The sequence below is a fragment of the Hibiscus syriacus genome, unplaced genomic scaffold (assembly GCF_006381635.1).
Source record: "Hibiscus syriacus cultivar Baekdansim isolate YM2019G1 unplaced genomic scaffold, ASM638163v2 tig00003507_pilon, whole genome shotgun sequence".
Taxonomy (NCBI): domain Eukaryota; kingdom Viridiplantae; phylum Streptophyta; class Magnoliopsida; order Malvales; family Malvaceae; genus Hibiscus; species Hibiscus syriacus.
In genome coordinates this window covers 1,120,822-1,142,582 of record NW_024061975.1, presented here as the reverse complement: position 1 = coordinate 1,142,582, position 21,761 = coordinate 1,120,822, and the positions used below count along the sequence as shown (strand labels likewise).

The following is a 21,761-nucleotide window of genomic DNA, read 5'->3' as shown; positions in this document are numbered from 1 at the left end:
AATCGAAGAAGGACGGGGGCATGACATCTACCACATTACAAAGAGAGCATTGTTTTGTTTGAACACATTTTTATTTTGTCTTTAATATTTGTTTAATCTTTTAAACGACTGAATTTATGATGCCTTCTATGGTGGAATAATTAACGAGTTTTAATCTTTAGTTCTTCGAATATTAAATGAATTAAGAATTCTTTTAATTCTTCAAGAATTAATAATTCTTTTAATTCTTCAAGAATTATAGATTTTAAACATATGGAAAGATTAGATTTTTTTTATCCTATGTAAAACAAAAAATTCCCTCGATTCTTTACCCAAAATAATTCATGGAGATTCAAAGAGTCATACCCTTACCTTTCTTTGAACAAATAAAGTCACACCATTGTCTTCTTAGACGCAAAACCAACATTTTTTACCAATAAAACCTATAGACATTGAGTACAAAATGTTCACTTGAACATGAACCTTCCTACCAGAATAAACAATATGGGGCATCTCGAAACAAACTTCTTAGGACGAGCCTTAGCAATTGAGGCGTGCTGGGAGCAAGAAACAGAAAGTAAAATTAATTCTAAATAATTCTATCATGCATTAATTACACTGTTTTCGTGTGAATAAAATTAATCTGAAAATCTATCTCCCTGGGGATACCTCTTCTGTGAAGACTTTTGTGTATGAGATGATGAACGACTTTGTTTCATTTATCCATATATGTATATATATATATATATCCTTTGTTGTGCCCTTTTGAGCCTATAGTATTTTTTTCTCTGATTCAACCCTAATCAAGGATCACCCTCCACACTGGGGGCAAAGTGGAGGAAATCTGCTCGCATGAGTGAATACATCAAATCAGAGGAGATACTAAAAGGTGAACTAAATGCCAAGTGCAAAGATCAAATCAAAGCAGAAAGAAACACAAAGAACAAAATCAAAAAAAGCAAAGAGAAAATAAACAAAGAAAAAGGAACATGAAGCACATGCAAAGATTCTCTCGAATCAAATGGCACATCAAGCTTCAAACTATGAGATTGATCAAGCACAATTATTCCAGAATCACTTCACTCGAAGATCATAGAGCATCAAAAAAGAGACACATAAGAACATATTCAAATTGAGCAAAACATAATTGAAGGCATCAGAATAAATTGATCCTTGATTCAATACCCTTAAACACTTGTTTGGGCCTACTTATCCTTTCTTTTATAACCATGAACCATGACCTACATTACGTGCCTTAAAAAGTCCCTTCTAATCATACATGGATTTCTAAACAGAAGAGACTATCTTCATATTTCATTTCGCCCATTAGGATTAATCTTTATTTGCAAAAGATTTTCTAAAATCTTTAATGCATGATAGAGAAAAATAACAAAGGGGGGTTCAAGATGTAAATTTTGAATGACGTTTTGAAACCAAAGGAGGATTCGAGTTGAAAACTTGAAAAGGCAGCTCGAATATAAAAATGGTAATTGAGGCAACTGCACAAATTCTTTGATAAGGCATTGCACAATCCGAGTGTGACCATGAGAGCTGGGAGCCGGAGAACACTTCCAGTAGAGGAGCATACAAACTACCTCATCAAATCAGTGAACATCAAAGAAACAAGAAGGCCAAACCATTGACCAAAAATAAAAACCTGAGACATTTTATCATTTCCTCACCTAACTATTTCCCAAAGATAGCTTTGATCTTGACACTTGTCAAAAGCTATAATTTATTGAAGGATTAACAGTATCATTAATTCTTTAATATCCAATAAACTCTAGTTTTATGATTTATCTCAATTGTAAAACGTAGAAAGGGCAATATTTTTAAAACTTTTGATTAAACATTTTTCAAAACTCTTCTAATTGATATTTTCATAACTTTTGAAAATAAAAGAAGAAGAAAAACATTTTTCAAACAAGACAATCTCTCTAGAGTGGATCTTGGTATTTGACATGTGGTTCTCAGACATAAAGTTTATGCTTAGAATCAGTGCTGAAGCAATAGAGGGCATCTTTGAAGATTCAACATCAAATGTTAGGGCATCTTTGGAGATTCAACATAGAATATTACGGCATCTTTGGGGATTCAACATCCTGATGCGAATATTATATCTTCTAAAGGCATTTTCCTCCGCCAGCAGAACGAGCATACTATTGATCGCCTCTGAGATTGTTTCTCTCGAAACAAAGTGTCATCTCACTAGAGATAACTTTTCTTGAAAATCAAAATTTTGCCTCGCTTGAGAAAATTTCTATCAAAACAAAATTTGTCTCACTTGAGACAGATCTTCCTTAAGATACAAACATTTGATATTGTTTTTACTCAAAACAAATTTCATCTCGCTTGAGATAATTCCCTCGGAACACAAATTTCAAAGTTGTTTTACTTGAAATCTAATTCCTTTGAGGTTGTTTCTCTCGAAACAAATTTTGTCTCTGTTGAGATAGTTTCTCTTGAAACATAAAAACATTGAGATTGTTTCCCTTAAAATATATTTTGTCTCTTTTGAGACATTTTCCCTTGAAACATATTTTGTCTCACTTAAGTCGGTTTCTCTTAAAACAAATTTTGTCTCCCTCGATACAGTTTCTCTTGGAACAAATTTTGTCTCCCTCGAGACATTTTCTTATGAAACAACCAAACTTTGAGATGTTTCTTTTGACACAAATCTTATTTTCTTTGAGATCGTTTCTCATGAAACAACAACCAAACTTTGAGATGTTTCTCTTGAAACAAATCCTATTTTCTTTGAGATCGTTTCTCATGAAACAACAAAGATATTTGAGATCGTTTTCCTTGAAACGGATTTTGTCTCTTTTGAGACAGATTCTCTTGAAGCATTATCTGTGAGTTGGTTTCTTTTGAAATTATGTTATCATCCCTAAAGATGGCCTGCCATCCTCATCATATAGGAATCGTGTCATCCCTCAACCAGATCTCCTCATCACGTAGGAATCATGTCAACCTTAGATAACCAGTCGTCCTCATCACGTAGGAACCGTGTTATCATCCCTAATGATGGCCTGACGTCCTCATCACGTAGGAACTATGTCATCCCTCGACCAAATCTCCTCATCACGTAGGAGCCATGTCAACCTTAGATAACCAATCGTCCTCATCACGTAGTAATCGTGTTATCATCCCTAATGATGGTCCGTCATCCTCATCACGTAGGAACTATGTCATCCCTCGACCAGATCTCCTCATCACGTAGGAGCCGTGTCAACCTTAGATAACCAGCCGTCCTCATCATGTAGGAATCGTGTTATTATCCTTTGACGAACCGAACTCTTCATTACGTATGAGCAGTGTCGTCCTCCAAATCAAACACTATCAAGTCTCAAAACAAAACAAAAAAAGAGGACCGGACAAAAACTGGTTATCTTTTTCATCTTTGCCCTATTCTTGTTAACATAAGAATGTGCAAAGAGGGGCAGCTGTAGACATCGTTTTTTACAGGGCTTTAAAAATATTATAATTATATTATTATTATTATTATTATTATTATTATTATTATTATTATTATTATTATTATTTGTTATTATATATATTTCTACAGGCCCAATTTACAAGACCCGTTTACAGCCCAATACAATCCAACAATCTCACCCATGACCCAAATGGAGTCAACCCAACAACTCAGGAGTAGACCCAATGTAACAAACCGGGTCCAGGCCGAAGGCCCACCAACTGATCCGCCCCAGTTCACCTAACCCTAAACAATTGGATGTCAAAGTGCTCTGCCGCCGCTCCACTCATCCATGTTTTTTGCCATTCACAAGGAATAAAGTCATGGGATATTATATTCAAACACCGTTACACAACAAGTGTATATTTTTTTATTATATTAGATCTGTAAAATGGCTATAAAAAGCCGAATGAAAATGTTGATAAGGGGGGCTCTCTTGATTTTCTTTTCAATAAAAGTATAGCAGTTGAAACATATTTTCAGCATCTAAATCCAAAACCGAAAGCAAATATTTCAAGAGGAATCGAAACTTAGCTTGTGCCGGTGAATTCGTCGGGGAATAGAGGCGTTGGTCGGGGTATGTGTTGGCCACCAAACCGGTGGTCGGCGTTGACAGCCTTGGATCTTTAGGAACATGCCGCCGCTTGTGGAAGGAGAAAGGAAAATGCATTTTGATTTTCTTTGGTTCGTAGAGTTACTGGAATAATAAGGTTGGGTTTGTTTATTTTAGGTTTTGGGTAAATCACATGTTAACTCCTTATTTAGTAGCCTTTTGTGTTATGGTCGCTAATTTTGGTTTAATCCTATTTAGATCCCCTTTATTTCCCACGTGTTATGTTTAAGCTATTAGATTTAGGGTCAAATCACCCCTAAGTCCCCTAGTCTAGCTGTGTTTTCATCTTATGACCACTAGTTGTTTTTGTTTTTATTTTGGACTATATATTTTACTTAGTTTTAATTTAGTTATTAAACTGCTATGTTTTTATTTAAATTTAGTTACTGTCCTTCTAGTTTATGTTTATACTATTTTAATCCTTTAATTTTCTGTTTGTTCTATTTTGGTTTTTTTTCCTATTTAATCCCTTAAGTTTATGTTTTTCTCTTGCAGCTCATTTCTAGAATTAATTTGATCCATGAATTTTAATTCTTTCCAATTTAATATTTTTTTTAATTTGAATTTTCTTTCATTCCTTTTATTTTTTTTCGATCTTAATACTAACTCTTCATTTTTGTTGTTTTATTTTTTTTACTTTATTTATGATTTTTTAGGATAATTTTAATTGATCAAAAGGTAAATAATTATGATTAAATTTTTAAATTTTAATTTTTTCAATTAAGACAACAGATAAATTAAATGATACCGAAAGGGCAGTTCAAGGGTGCTAATCATTTATTGACTGTAACCGACTCCTGAGCCCGACATATTTATGGTAAAACGCAGATATGTAAGATGATATCTGATCAACCAAATTTTATACAAAAAATAAATGATCGATGGTAAATCTAATATTTTATTTAAGTCGAAGTCAAATTTTGAATCCACCCAAAAGACGATCGCGACAGAGATAACGATAAGAGAATCAGAAGATAGAAAAGTCTAATCAAAGTTGGACGCAGGTGGAAGAGGAAGCGTTGGAAGCTACCCTAGGTGGGAAAGAAAACATAGTGAAGAGGTTATGATGAAGGAAGTGGCAACAGGTCGGAGAGTAATAATTATTGGGAAGTAAAATTATGAACACACAGATATCGAAGAGCCAATGTCGGAGGAGGGAGTAAAACCTGTAAAGAACATTCTGATTATAATAGGAAGGATGTTAATGAAGAAATGAATAAGCATGGTTCGGTTCCTGCATCAGCTAACCACGTGGAACAGGTATCAGGGGAGAACAGTAATAATTCAGTGGAAGAGGTAGCAAGCAACGTCAGCTAGGGCAAAGGACGACATCCTAAGCATGGGGCTCAGGCCGAATCAGAAAGTGTTACGTGATTCAATGGGCATGAAAGATTTAATTGAAGTAGGGCCAGGCAAAAAGAAGTCAGATTGGGCTGCTAGCGTGGATAGACAAAACAACTCCAAGGATGAATAATCATGAACACTTCATTCAGTCTTGCTCGAAAGTGATGTGGATGGGGAAAAAGGTTTTTTTTTTGGGGGGGGGGGTGTTAGAGGGGCCGAAGAGTCGATTTTGACATTTGGTTTCGAAAGTTCGTGTTTTAGGGACTTGTAATCCGTCGCCGGAGTTGATACACGACGGTCGGAGATTCCATTTCTTGTAATCGCATTGCGATTTACGTAATCGCATTGCGATTTTCCTAATTCGCATTGCGATTTACGTAATCGCATTGCGATTTAGTAAATCGCATTGCGATTTAGTAAATCGCAACGAGATTCTGACTATCGCAATACTGAATTTCAAATTCGCAACTCGATTTCTGAATTCGCAACAGGTTTTAATTTCGCAACACAAATGTTTTGGGTATATAAATACGCAGCAGCAGCAACTCATAACCTAAATCCCTAAATCGCAACTCATTTCATCTCCATCTATCACTCTCTCCGGCGACATCCGTTCCTATATCCAACGAAATCCTTCCCCATCCGGCAACAGGTTTTAGTTTCGCAGCTCGTTTGTTTAGTAAATTAATTTACAATAATGAAATCATCTAATGTTGATCATGTTTGGATAGATTTGTGTTTTGGAGGGTCATGGGAGAATGTTCATGATGTTTTACAATATATGCCTTTACCCATGAATCTTCAACTAAAACTGTCATTAAAAAAGTTAACTTATGAAACTCTAATGTTACGTGTTGCAAATAAATTGAATTTAGAGCCCCTAAGTGGATTTAGGCTATCTTATAAGAGAAATGGTAAAGTTTATTTGTTAACCGACAATGAAGATGTTGAACGATTCATTGCTTACATTAGTGTTTCAAGTGATGATGTTACATTGTATGTTGTTGAACCTAGAAGTAGTGAAATTGGGTCAGTAGCGGGTAGTAATCAACTAAGTTTTTCAACCCCAGTTTATGGTGCTCAAAATTTAATGGTTCTACCACAATTTCAACACCAAGCAAACATTGTTTCACCACATTTCCAATACCAAACACAATCTCAAAACCCACAACCTTTCCCTAATCCAAATCTCAATCAACTTTCAGCACCAAATTCCGATTTTCGTATTGACCAGTTAGACGATGATGAGCCAACAAAAAAATTTGTGAGTACTAGTCAGTATTCGAAATTTGATCTTGGTCAATCCCCGGACTTTGATCTTGGTCAATACTCGGATTTTGATGATTTTTCAGAAGAATAAACAGACCCTGCGTGTAATGATTTTGATATTGGTCAATACCCGAATTTTGATGATGAAATAGCCGTTACCGAGGAAGATGTTGTTGATGATAATGAGGAGGAAGTTACGACTGTAAATGAACATGTTGAACATCCATTCTGTAATTCATATAACACTGAAGAAGAAAAAGAAGAAGAAGAAATCCCCAAAGAAAAGTCCCCGAAGAAAATGCCACGAGAGTATAACTGGAATATGCCAGAATTACTTCAGATACCGGAAGAAGAGTTGGTAAAGATAGTAGTTGATTGTCACACAAAAATTATTCGTATCAAGAAAGATGGTTGTTTTGATACAAAGGAAGACTTGAAGATAGCTTTGTATACGAAATGTGTGGAAGATGGCTATCAACTAAAAGTTAACAAATCAAGCAAAGATCGTTTCGAAACAAGGTGTATGATTGACAAAAACTGTATGTGACGTATGATTGCAAAGAGGATAAAAGATTGTGAAATGTTTCAAGTTAGGACTTTTATTGATAAACATACATGTTCAAGAACCCAATTTTTCCTCACCATAGACAGGTAAACAAAAAGGTGTTGGGTGGTTTTTTGGCTGAGTTAATGTTTTTGAATGGTAGGGTATATCGGGGACATGAAATTATGACTAACATGAATGCTCGGTTCAAGATTAGTATCATATTCTCAAGCTTGGAGAGCCAAATGTTATGCCTTGGAATTGTTGAGGGGGTCGCCATAAGCATCGTTTGCCCAACTGCCGGCTTATTGTCACAATTTAAAGCTGAAAAATCCAGGGTCGGTAACTCATATCAAAATAGATAGAGATAGACGCTTTGAGTTGCTGTTTATCGCCATTGGTGCTGCGGTTAGTAAATCAATATAATTTTGTTGACTCATTTTTGTTAGTTACATGCATTTCACATTTAAATGATTATATTTCTTGTGTATATGATTTTGTAGATTCGTTCGTTTATTAATTGCATGCGCCCAGTTATTATAGTTGACGGACCACATTTAAAAGGTCGATACCTTGGAGTAAACTTATTAGCAATAGCCATGGATGCTAACAATGGGATACTGCCAATAGCTTACGGGGTTGGAAAATCTGAAACCTCTGATTCATGGACATGGTTTATGGGGCATCTTAAGGATTGCATAGGTCCTATTAGCAATCTGACAATCATATCCGATAGGGCAAACTCAATTGACAACGCTGTTAGAAAGTGTTTCCCAGATTCTTTTCATGGACTTTGTGGTGTTCATTTGTATAGAAATCTAAAATCAAGGTCTGCTGGTATAAAAAATCACAAATGGACATACTGGAAGGCTGTAAAAGCTTATCGGGAAGTGGATTTTAATAAGCATATAAATTGTTTAAGACGTGTTTTGCCTCAGTGTGCTCAAACACTAGAAGATGTCGGGTTTGAAAGATGGTCAAGAGTACATCAACTTGGAGCAAGATATGGTTTCATGACGTCTAATAGTGCAGAATCAATCAACGATCTAAGTCGTCATTCCCGGAAATTACCCATTACTATGTTAATGGAGTTTTTTCGAGCCTCTATTCAACAATGGTACTACAAGAAAAGAAACCATGCAGGTATTATTTCTTTAAATTCGTAACTTATCATATATTTTACTAAGTATTATTTATTTAAATTTACAGGAACATTGGAACATCGTGTTACACCATGGACAGAAAAAAAGATATCGTAACGTGTTGTGAAGTCAACGTCATGGAGAGTTGAACCATGTTCAAACACTTTGTTTGAAGTACTGGATAATAACTTAAATGGGCTTGTCGATCTAAATGCAAAGACGTGTAGTTGTATGAAATGGCAAACATCTGGTTATCCGTGTGGCCATGTTATAAAAGTTTCTCTTCATCTAAACCAAGATGATTCAAGCACATACGCTATGGATTGCTACACTACAGAAGTATATCGACAGACTTATGGCGAGATTGTCTACCCTATTCCACATCCTTCTGAGTGGGACATACCAGATGACTTTCAAACAGTTTTGCCACCAGCCATGGACATAAGGCTACCTGGCCGACCAAAAAGTCACGATCGTATACCGTCTAAGGGTGAAGAGAAGAAGAGATCGACATGTAGTCGGTGCAAGGAAAGTGGTCATACAAGGTTGATATGTGGATCACCAGTGCCATCACAATCATCTTTTCCTCTACCAAAATATGGATCCTCATCAAAATCCAAAGCTCATATGGTGTCAAGCAAAAGGCAATCAAAATCGTAATCATCTTTAAAATCCCAATCACAACCGGCTTCACCTTTTGGGACTGTTAACTTAGGTGATTTTTAAATGCAAACGTTGAATTATGTGGATTTTATGTGTGAACTTTTAACATTTTCAGTTAGGCATGTATTAGTAACTTGAGCTTGAAAATTGCTATGATATGTTCAGTTGTTATCACTTATTAGGCATTCATTTGACTATCGCAACACGGAAATGACGTTCACAATCATCTTAATGTCTATCGCAACGCGGAAATGACTATCGCAATGCGAAATGAAAATCGCAAAGCGAAATGAAAATCGTAACGCGAATTTAGTTTCGCGTTGCGATTTTCATTTCGCATTGCGATAGTCATTTTTTGCCTTCAACATAATGCAAATTGAAATCAACAAAATCAACCATTACATTTCAATCAATTAAACAAGCACAAATAAGAATTATGTTCACATCAATTAAACAAATCAACTTTTACAAATCATCTTTTACAAATCAATTAAACAATCAAAAAATAAGCAATAATTCTTATTTCCTCATCTACTATTGAATCAACTTTTGCAGCCATACATCATTTTCACGCAGCTCACTTTTGAGATTAACCTGCAGAAACCAAACATTTGCTCAAACAACACTTTCTACACATCTAAAACCTACAAACAGCAAATTATTGAATTCTATGTACTTAACCAAACATTTTCAAACCAAAAGCCTATAAACTTATCAATTGTTTATGGACATTTTTATAACGCGGATGCAGGTAGGCAGCGTCTCGTATATATCGATCTAGCCATATAATGCTGAAACCACAAGCCTACTGCAGCTCTATCTCTATCGGTGGGAGGTAGATACTTTATACTTCCCTGTGATCAAACGCTCCAACACCAAGCATACGAGAGGACCACAATCCCCTCTGGGTCCTTTCGTTTGTTGTGGTGCGGTCTCGTCTCTGCTAACTGTAATATTGAGCTTCTTTGGCTTCTTGTTTCCAGAACGAGTCCAATAATTTATCGCATCTAAGAATTTAGCCAAATGAGAGCTCCATCCCTTAATAATATCTCTTAAATCAGCCAATGATATGTAATTTATCATGCTGTCATATACTATTGCCTTAAGGGATGGGAGCTGAAGCTCGACGAGAAGCCAATGTTTACGTCCCAAAACAGGGATAAACACCTGCAATCATAAGTAATAATTCATTCATTTGCGCACTTATTTATGAATACCTTTAAACTCAATCTAAAATAAATACTAACCTTATCGACCTCCCACCATGCAGGATAAAGTTTAGCTTGTCCATTGCCCAACGCAAATGATTCATCTCGTTGATTCTTCAAGTGAACGGCGTTAAAAGACGTCGGCATAATTGTATATCGTGTATTTCTTTTATTTTCCTTAAGTTTCCTAATTATTAGAAGACGTGACACCCACGCATCGATATGCTGTTTTACATAAAAAGACATATATTAGTAACTTACATAAATTTAAAAAAATTAATCAAATTGAAATATAAGAAAAATATAAGACTTACCCCTCCATCGAAATAGCCATTGTCTTCGACCCCTAATAATACGCCCCGCCAAGACCGATCAAGCAACAAATAGATATTTATCGTTGAGCTTGCATATGTCAGTGAAACACCCCTGGCTCCGCTCATGTAGATAAAAATCAACTGCGGTCTTAGCCCAAAGGGTGTTATCCAGAATTGTGTCCGGTAGTTGTCTCATCTCCACTTCAGATACTGGTATGGTACTGGCCGGTAACTCATACGAGAGCCAACTCTCATCCATCATGCCCGGCACGTCAGAGGGTTTCTCAAGATTCTTACATATGACACCATGTGAATCGAGCTCTTGAATGGTGGGAGGGACCTCTTCAACGATGACAGTGGCCTCTTGAACGGTGGGAGGGGACTCTCGAGGAATGATAGGGGCCTCTTCAACGATAGGAGTGGACTCTTGAGGGATGACAGGCGAGTCGGGCTTCTTCTTGCGGTGTCTTCGCACTATTGGGGTGTACGGAGACTTAATAGCACGAGCACGCCGTCTGATGCGTGAACTCTGTCATGCAAGAAAAACCCGACGTAAAGCATACACCTTATCGGGCCGCTAAATAATTAAATACAAAAATCAGTAAATAAACAGACATGATATTTAAACAGTGAAAACAAAGACAAATATGTTTCAAACTTGCATTGAACTTACCCAAGTCATTATTCTATCATATTTCACAAAATGCATCAGATAACAAAGGCAAATATGTTTCAAACTTGCAACACTGTCAACTTAGTATTTGTCTTTGTCTATTGGTTGAAGTAATGCAATTCATTCAAGTTTCAATTTGCAGAAGAAGAATAGTTTCTGGAACTTAAAATCGCAACGTGAAAAATGACTATCGCAACGCGAAATGAAAATCGCAATGAGAGAATGAAAATCGCAACGCGAAACGAAAATCGCAACGAGAGAATCGCAACGCGAAATAAAAATCGCAACGAGAGAATCGCAACGCGATTATAGTTTCGCGTTGCGATTTTTTTGCGTTTCGCGTTGCGATTTTCGTTTCGCGTTGCGATTTTCTCTCGTTGCGATTTTCATTACAACCAAAAGACAAACAGTGTTGCTAAAATATAGTTTCAAGAATAAACTATTTCTTCTTCTTCTGCAAATTGAAACTTGAATGGATTGCATTACTTCAACCAAAAGACAAAACAAAGACAAATACTAACTTCAGAGTATTAAAGAATACACAGTTTAGCAGAATTGGCAGCAAACGAACAAATTTACTTTCAACCAAAAGACAAAACAAAGACAAATACTAACTTCACAGTGTTAAAGAATACACAGTTTAGCAGAATTGGCAGCAACCGAACAAATTTACTTTCAACCAAAAGACAAAACAAAGACAAATACTAACTTCACAGTGTTAAAGAATACACAGTTTAGCAGAATTGGCAGCAACCGAATAAATTTACTTCAAACAAAAGACAAAACAAAAGACAAATACTAACTTCACAGTGTTAATAAATAGTTTAGCAGTATTGGCAGCAACCGAATAAATTTACTAAGCAATCTAAGTGAAATGGTTAATCTAAGTGAAATTACGAGTAAATTTATCATCAAGTTAAATATGAAAAATCTTAAACTTACCTCGTTGCGTAGAGTATGAACCTCATTCTGCAACGATACTACCATCTCACGTAGAGCGGCAACCTCACCACGTAAAGTAGACACCTCCACATGCCATGCACCATCGTTATCGCGTAGAGTATCGATCTCCTCACGCAAGGCATTGACCTCATCACGTAACTCCCTTGACTCATCCTGTGGAGGTGGAGGTGGAGAACAGGGAGATAGAAGTCGTGGCATCTTTGCTGGTCGTCTATCATGAGGTGAGGGTGGAGAAGAGGCTCGATGATGTGAGGGGATAGGTGATGGCTCTCGTTGTAGAGGTGTATAGTCGGGTCGATCAGGTGATGGCTCTGGGTGAGGTGATGGCTCTCGAAGTGGAGGAAGTGGAGGCTGCTCATCATTCGTGCCATCAAGAAAACGCTGACTAGCTTGCCACCAATCAGTGGCAAGCTCAGCCTCCGTGGGTGTCAGTCTCATTAATGGAGTGTTGGCCTCCTAAAAATATAAAAACTCAAACAAAGTTAAACGTCTACTATTAATAACCTGTTTATATATGATAGTATTTGTGTTAACTTACATTATTTATTGTCGCATATGGTATTAAGTCTTCCCAATCCAACAGACGTTTCCTCTTCCAGGAAATAGCCCTAGGAATATCATTTGAGGTTTTTAATGCATATGTTCGCATGCTGGGGAAAGCCTCGAATATCCAAATCTACAAACAATATAATAACAAAAATTAGTAATTGTTAAATAATTAATTATAATTTTGAAAACATTATATAGAAATTCTTACCTTAAAGGCCCAAACAAAGCCTGACAAAATGTATTTCGACCCATCACCACGCAAACTTTTGCGGTCATCAAAGGCAGATGACAACTTAGTCCAGGTAGCTTTCCATATATACGAACCCCACAGAAACAGATTCCATGCATTTAGGTCCTCTACCAATAATATTAGCTCCTGAGGAATAGGTTGCCTGGCCTCTCTGTCTAAAAAGCCGGCATACAAAAGTAGTAGAAGGCATACTCGGACAACATCGACATCATTCATCTAAGTAAAACCATCTTTCTTATTAAACAATTTCTTCAGGTCGTCGACGTGTAAGTTCGGCTTCTCTATTGACTCATCAGGAAAAACCCTGGATAACCATGATGGGCGGGTGATATGACGAGTGTACCGGCCTACATCATCGTGTCCGAATCGTAGACCAGTGATTAAGCAGAACTCCTTCCGCCCAAAACAAGTATACGCCGGTGGAAAATAAAACCATATCTCTTCCTCACCACGTTGTATACTGTCGGGTATATCGCTAGTCATGGTCTGAAGCCACAAATGGGTCAAATTAGCATCTCCACCCGGATGTTGTACTCTCAGCCATGGCTCGAAGCAGGTTTCCTTAAACAATTTTCTTTGTGCAGGTGAAAGCTTCGAAGCAATTGTAGTGGCTAGGCTAACTTTATTCCTTAATGTCAATGAAGCCGAAAAAAATTTCTACAAAAACAATAAACATACCAAGTTAGATATACCAAAAACTACACTGTGAAGATATACCAAAAACAATAAACATAAATAGTAGTTTATTCTTGAAACTAAAATTTGCAACACTGTTTTGTCTTTTGGTTGAAATGAAAATCGCAACGAGAGAATGAAAATCACAACGCGAAAATGACTATCGCAACGCGAAATGAAAATCGCAACGAGAGAATCGCAACGCAAAATGAAAAGCGCAACGAGAGAATCGCAACAAGAAATGAAAATCGCAATGCGATTTTGGTTTCGCGTTGCGATTTTCATTTCTCTCGTTGCGATAGTCATTTTCGTGTTGCGATTTTCATTTTCATGTTGGGATTTTAAGTTTAGAAACTATTCTTCTTCTGCATTACTTCAACCAAAAGACAAAACAAAGACAAATACTAACTTCACAGGGTTAAAGACTAAACAGTTTAGCAGTATTGGCAGCAATCGAATGAATTTAATAAGAAATCTAAGTGAAATGGTTAATCTATTATTGAAATTACCAATAAATTTATCATCAATTTCAATATGAAAAACCTAAAATAATGCAAAAATTTCAAAATAAAAATAATTAAAAAAACTAACCCTCGGAGGTTGATTTTCCATTTCTGAATGATTATGAGGGATTTCTGACCGTGAATGGTTGTGAGGGATTTCACCGGCGATGGGGACGGAAATCTTCGGAGATGGGGACGGATTTCGCCGTAGAGAGTGAGAGATGGAGATGGGACTGAGTTGTGATTTTAGGTTTTAGGTTATGAGTTGTGATTACGGGATATACTGTGGACGGTTCAGTTTCCGATATATTAAGAAATTTGTGTTTGGAATTTGAAAAAAAATACGTGTTAATTCGAATGGCGCTATGTAAATCGCATTGCGATTTACGTATTCGCATTGCGATTTTCCTAATTCGCATTGCGATTTACGTATTCGCGTTGCGATTTACGTATTCGCGTTGCGATTTAGGAAAATCACAACGCGAATTTGGGAAATCGCAATGCGATAGTCAGAATCGCGTTGCGAATCTGGAAACTGATTTGCGATACCAGAGATCGCGTTGCGAATTATCGATCGCATTGTGATTTAGTTGGTCATTTTGGCGAATCCAAAAAAAGTTGGTTAAAATCGTATATTATAAGGCATTTTTTGTCACTGAGGTTATTTTCTCATTAAAAAAACCCTAATTTGAGCATTACACTAGGCAAAAAAATTTAATTTATTTATGTTTCAGCCATGTGGTTTCATTACTGTTTGATTTATTTTAAATTGAACATGTATATTTGCATTTCCTTCATTTTTCTACTTGTTAAGTAACCTTTGTATTTAACAGAGCTTTCTGTTTCACATTTCTTTATTTCGGTCTCTATATTATATAATATATTGTAGCGACGTTTTAAGGGAAAATGCCACAAAATGATACTTTAGCGGCGTCTTTTAAACAAACGTCGCAATAGAGGGTAATTTAGCGGCGTTTATAGCTCAAACGTCGCAAAAGAGATGTTTATAGTGGCATTTTTTCAACGAACACCGCAATAGAGTGGTAATTTAGCGGTGTTTGTAAACAAATGCCGCTATAGGTTGTTTATAGTGGCGTTTGTTTACAAACGACGCTATAGAGAAGTAATTTAGCGGCGTTTACTAAATAAACGCCGCAATAGTGTACAAACGCCGCTATATTATTACTCTATTGTGGCGTTTTTATAAAAACGCCACAAAAATATGAACTACAATGGCATTTTTTTTAAAACGCCGCAAAAGGGTCAATATATACTCCACACTTTTCTCCTGCTCAATCCCTAAAATCATTTCAGCGCTACTTCCCTAAAAGGGATTTCTCTCGTTCAACAACTGCCCTCACACAATTGCAGCCGACGTCGTCTTTTGTATGTCCCGGAGACCAAATTTGCCCTCTCACTAGCGAACAATTATCGCACGATTACACGGTTTGATCCCTTCTCTCACTACTAAACTTTTTCATTTATTTTTTGTTGGTATTCTGAAAATGGGGACAACCCAGAAAGCTAACGTAATGGAGAAATATATTATAGCTTTCTAATAGGAAAAACATATCTATACATATTGTTTTACTGGTTTACTGCTTGGGAGAAGTGTTTTTTTGCTTTCGAATGGAAAAATAATTGCTTTCGAATAGGAAAATAATAGCTTCTGAAAACGTGAATATCTATAGGAAGAGCAGGATAAGTTATTCAGTAGCAGAAAATATAGTCGGAATGTCCACGTGGCGTCTCTGCTCTTATGATGGATCAAATTATCATTGGAAGGCTATCAGTCCGAACTTGCCATCGAAACTCGATAATGACCCAAAAGGCCCTCCTATTGCAAAATACCCTTCCATGGCCGATCTGCTAAGTGAAGGTAATGATTAATCGCTAAAATTATATACCACTATATTTTTATTTTGTACTCTAAAATTTCATAGATCGCACGCATGTAGGATGTTCAAAGCTTATTGAGAACGATGATAGAGGAGTGGATAAATACCCGATGTTTAAAACCGAAATTGGAAACTCAATGGCGTTGAAAGAATCTTCAATTGCAAAAGCAATATATATCCTCAAAGAAGACGACGTTGGCTCTACTGATACTCCAAGTAAACGTTTCTATCTTCTATTTAAATTTATTTAATGTTTGCTTCAGTTCCAAATAATAATATATATATATATTAGTTAAAATTATTACATTAATAATTTAATAATACAAAAACAAGACAATGTTATTTTATAAAGGATAATCTATGAAAACGCCTCTTCATTGACAAGATGTGTGTTTCCGATGATTTTTTTTTATTAAGCTAAGATGATTACAAAATAGTTTATTTTCTAAATACTCTCAACCGTTTGACAATGAACGCTTAATCACCCTACTGCAGTCGTTGGTGCTCGAACTCGTGACCTCTAGGAACAATAACGATTGTTCATACTAAATAATACTCTTTTTGTGTTCGATTGATTTTTGAATATATATATATATATATATATATATATATATATATATATATATATTATTTTTTAAAACTAAAACATTGATCTTTTGTAAGAAAAATATATAAAAACGCCTCTTGATTGATAAGAAGTGTGTTTTCGAGGATTGTTCGTACAAAAGAACATTCTTTTAAATTTTAAAATGGTTTTATTCTGTAATATAAATATTAAATATATTATTTTATGTTTTCAAGTTGCATTTCTCATATTTGCTTAACTTTTCATCATTCGTTTAATTTAATAAATCTCGAGGCAATGTTATTAAAATTTGGGGCATTGATAAGATAATGTTCTAACTGACAGAATGACAATTTATGTTCATTCCTTAAATTAAAAGATCATAATTTGAATGTATATTCGAATATTATTTTCTTGTATTTATTTTAAGTTGAACATATATATTTGTATTTCCTTCATTTTGCTCCATGTTAAGTAACCTTTGTATTTGACATAGCTTTTTGTTTCACATTTCTTTTATTTTGGTATATATATATATATATAATATATTGTATTATTATGAACTCATATTAAAGATAAACTATGTGTATGTGTATGTTTATATATATGTAGTATAGTATTTTTTTCACCTTGGTAATACATATATATATATATATATATATATTAGTGAAAAATATTCTATTAATATTTTAATAATATAAAAACGAGACAATATAATTTCGTAAAGGATAATTTATGGAAACACCTCTTGACTGACAAGATGCGTGTTTCCGAGGATTTTTTTTAATTGAGCTAAGGTGGTTAGAAAGTAGTATTTGTTCTAAATACTCTCAATCGTTTGACAATGAACGCTCAATCACCCTGCTATAGTCCCTTGTGCTCGAACTCGTGACATCTAGGAACAACAACGGTTGTTCATGCTAAATAATACCATTTTTGTGTTTTATTGATTTTTGAATATATATATATATATATATTATTTTTTAAAACTAAGGTGTTGATCTTTTGTAAGAAAAATCTATGAAAACGTCTCTTGATTGAAAAAAAGTGTGTTTTCGAAGATTGTTCTTACAAAATAGCATCTTTTTAAATTTCAAAATGATTTTATTCTGTAACATAAATATTAAATGTTTTATTTTATGCATTCATGTTGCATTTATCACATTTGTTTAACTTTTCATCATTCATTTAATTTAGTAAATCTCGAGGCAATGTTGTTAAAATTTGGGGCATTGATAAGTTAATGTTCTAACTCACAGAATGATGATCTATGTTAATTCCTCAAATTAAAATGATCATAATTTAAATGTATATTCGAATATGCAAGTTCAATATTTAGATGACGTATAATCTCCTAGTTACTAATGTTAGGCGATGTGAGACTGCTCATCCTTTCCCACGTTTAATCAACTTTCAAACCCTTTTCAAAATGATTTTATGGTTTGACGCAGAGTATTTTATCTTTTAAATTATCTTAAAAGATATTTTTAGGTATTCAACCTACCTAATCCAAAGGTCGATGGTGAGTCCAATTATTTGTTTTTTCAAATCCTAATCTTTTAAATTAAGTTGGATCACTCCCCGCCTAACCTTAAAAAGGTTAAGGATCATTCCGACAGTAATGACATATTTATTTTATCTTGTTTACTAATATAAGGCATTGTCATTATTAATTCAGTTATTATTCTATGTATATTAATAAATTGAACCATAATAAAGTCTTGGAATAATATGATTATTCTTAAAAGTTCTTGGTAAAATATTATTGTGGGTTTGGAAAACAATAATGCATTAAAATTAATGTGTAGTTGATTGATGACACTATGTTATCATTGACGTAGAAATATCCAAATCAATAGATATGTATGTGTTGAAGAACAACATATTAGATTAACCTACTTTGAGTATATTTCTTGGATCATTATGTGACAGTCACAATATTACTCATAGTGATAACTACTTGTATGATCCTGAGACTTGAGATCATCACTATTCCAACATTGTAAATCGCATGTTTTGATACAATCAAATGTGTTGTAAATTGTTATACTATAAAGATTGATGTTGGGCATGTCATGATCTATGTAGTGAGATATGATTGATCAACATAAAAAAAATTTCTTCCTACATAATTAGAGTAACATCTCAAGTTGTTTGATTGAGTAAAACTATAAACCGTGTCACACTCTGATTTATGGGTTAAATTTTTCTTAAAAATTTTTGAACCAAAGTCGTGATACGGGGAGAATTCGAGGAATTAAAGAGAAATTATACATTTTTAAAGTGGATATAAACTCCCCCACTTTTCTGGAAAGCCTTTTTAGTACTTTAGTAAAAGAGCAACATGTTTCTCTTTCCCTCTCTTAAGTTTTTTTTCACTCCCCAAGAAGCATTTATTGTCTTCATCCAGTGTTTGTCTGTCTCACCACAAACATCAATGTGTTCCCGTAGTTGAGAGGAGTCGGTCGGTCTTTGAATTTAACGTCACCGTCGGTGTGAAAAGGGGTTAGAAGAAGGAAGTTTCGGCCATGGTGAAACCCCCTTCATTATTTTCTATCACAAAATAGCATTGATAATCCCCTACCTTCAAACTTCAATTCTTAAAAAATTACAACCACCACAGCAGCCATACGCGCCCCCACACGCCACCTCTCTACATGTAGGTGTCTTCTTTTTGGAGTTTTCTAAAAACTACTCTAAATCAGTCAAGGTCGCTTGAACCGGTCTAGCCAAGTTGAGACATTGAGTTGAGTCGAGTCGTTGAACCAAGCCAAACTGTTGAGCCGAGCTAAGCCGTTGATCCGAACTAAACCATTGATCCAAACTAAACCATTGACCAAGCCGAGCCATCATTGACCGTTGACTAACCGTTAACTTTTCAAAGAACACATAACTTGATTTTTTTTACGTCCTCAGTCTGTTATTGAGGTTAGTTATGCAAAATTCAAACACGATAAATTGTTTTTCAATGTTTGACCTTCTGATTTGATCTGATTTTTATGTTTCAGTTTAGTTTCTGATATAATTCATTTTTTTATGTATTCGAAATATTATAGGACATCAAATTCAAATTCAAGAGTGATTGAAAAGAGTTTAAATGGTGGACTAATGTAGTTCGGGATCAAAGTAATGCTTTATTATCTTATGCATGATTTAAGTGATAAAAACGTCACAGCAGACGATGAATGTAGCTCTTATCGAATAATCAAACCTATAAGGGGGTGTTTGGATGGGGGAATGTGGGATTCTCATTGGAAATGGAATCCACATTCCCTCGTTTGGTTAGCCCGAGAATCTCATTACCGGTAATGTAAGATTACCAATAGTGGATTTTTTTTGGGTATATTACCGGGAATGTCATTACCTCCATTTCCTTAGGTATTGTTGGATTACCGACGTTTTGGACTAAAATGTCCTTCAATTTTTTTTAAATATCATTTTTCTGTCATTGAATAATAAAAATTCTATGAATATTAAATTACAAATTTATCCTTAAACTATTTTAGATTTACAAAAAAAAACTATAATTAAAATTTTATGAATTTAAACTTTTTAAAGAAAATATATAAATATTTTCCAACTTGTTAAAAAAACAAATATATAATAAGGACAATTTGGTCAAATATACATTACAATAATCTTTTATTCTTTTAACCAAACACGATAATCTTACATTCCTGCTAAACCAACCAAACACAAAATACAACATTACCAGTAATCCTATTCCTTGGTAATCTTATATTCCCACTGGTAATTTTCCATTCCGTGAACCAAACGCACCCTAAAACTCTAGACTCAATCAAAGAATGAGAGGAAGACAGAAGATGATGATGTGCGACAGCTAGGGTTTTGTGGAGTTTAGGTTGTTAAAAAATTGAACAAGAGAGATAATATGATGATAAATAATATAGAATAAAGAGAACAAAATAAAAACAAAGATAAATAATATAATAGGATAGAGATAACTTAGTCAAAGTTAGAGTTTTGGTGATGATGGGCGAGAATGGTGATTTGATGATGATGAAGAAGATGGAGTCGAGTTGTATTAAAAAATGAGTAGTTGAGTTTATGAGTCTTATTTTGTCAATCGAGATTAATTTGAAATTTTATCAATTGGAGTTGAACAAATTTTACTGAATCGATGAAGCACCAATGTGACATATGTATTTGCTTTAAGCCTTAGTGCTTCATTAAGCTTCTGTGGATTGGGATGTTGGTTTGTAAGCCTTCATAAAGTCTTCCTCTTCAGATTGCGGAGTTGATTCATTTATATTGTTTAAGAGAAGGTACCCCATGTTTCCGTGGATATGGAAGACGTAATGGTGAACGCAGAAGGAAGTCTGTTCGTGGATGCATTTTCAGCCAAGACCTGTCTGTTTTAAACTTGGTTACAGTGAAGAAGGGAGAAAATGATTTGCCCGGGCTTACTGACACTGAAAAACCGAGGATGAGAGGTCCAAAGAGAGCATCCAAGATCAGAAAGCTCTTTAACCTTTCCAATGAAGATGATGTCCGGAAAAATGTTAGAAACCAAAATGATCAAAACCTGAAATGACTTGTACTTGGAATCACCTAATTCCAAAATGATCAGAACTTGAATTGTACCTTCTTCAGCATAAACACAACGCTTAATGTGCGCAATATGTTGAGATTCTCTTAGATGTTTTTCATGACGGGATGTAATGTTAAAATTCATGCACGTATTGCATTTGCAAGCCTCAGTCGCCCACTAGTGGCAATTTCATTATCGAACATTTAGTTACTGATCAGTGTTTTATGGGATTTCAAAGGCAAGAAGGTCAGTAAAGCTCCAAAAATCCAGCGGCTGGTGACTCCATTGACACTTCAGAGGAAGCGAACTAGAATTGCAGATAAGAAGAAGAGAATCGCCAAGGCAAAATCAGAGGCAGCTGAGTACCAGAAACTGCTTGCCACGAGGCTGAAGGAGCAGCGAGAGCGCCGTAGTGAGAGTTTAGCCAAGAGGAGGTCCAAGCTCTCTACTGCTTCTAAGCCTTCTGTTGTTGCTTAGATTGCCTTCGAAGTTTCAGTCAACAATGGAAATGGTTAGTACTCAATTTTTGTGATGTTATAAGCTGAGAAATTTTGCTTAATTTTCAATGTTCTGTTATAT

At 35.1% G+C, this 21,761-nt stretch overlaps 1 protein-coding gene across 1 annotated transcript; it reads left to right on the top strand.

The window, feature by feature from the left end:
• The first annotated feature begins 5,282 nt into the window (after positions 1 to 5,282).
• LOC120178270 (40S ribosomal protein S6-like) lies at positions 5,283 to 21,185 on the top strand. The gene is made up of 2 exons (XM_039184181.1): positions 5,283 to 5,366; positions 20,880 to 21,185. The coding sequence occupies exons 1-2, from the start codon at positions 5,283 to 5,285 to the stop codon at positions 21,183 to 21,185; spliced, it is 390 nt and encodes a 129-aa protein (XP_039040112.1).
• Positions 21,186 to 21,761: the final 576 nt, after the last annotated feature.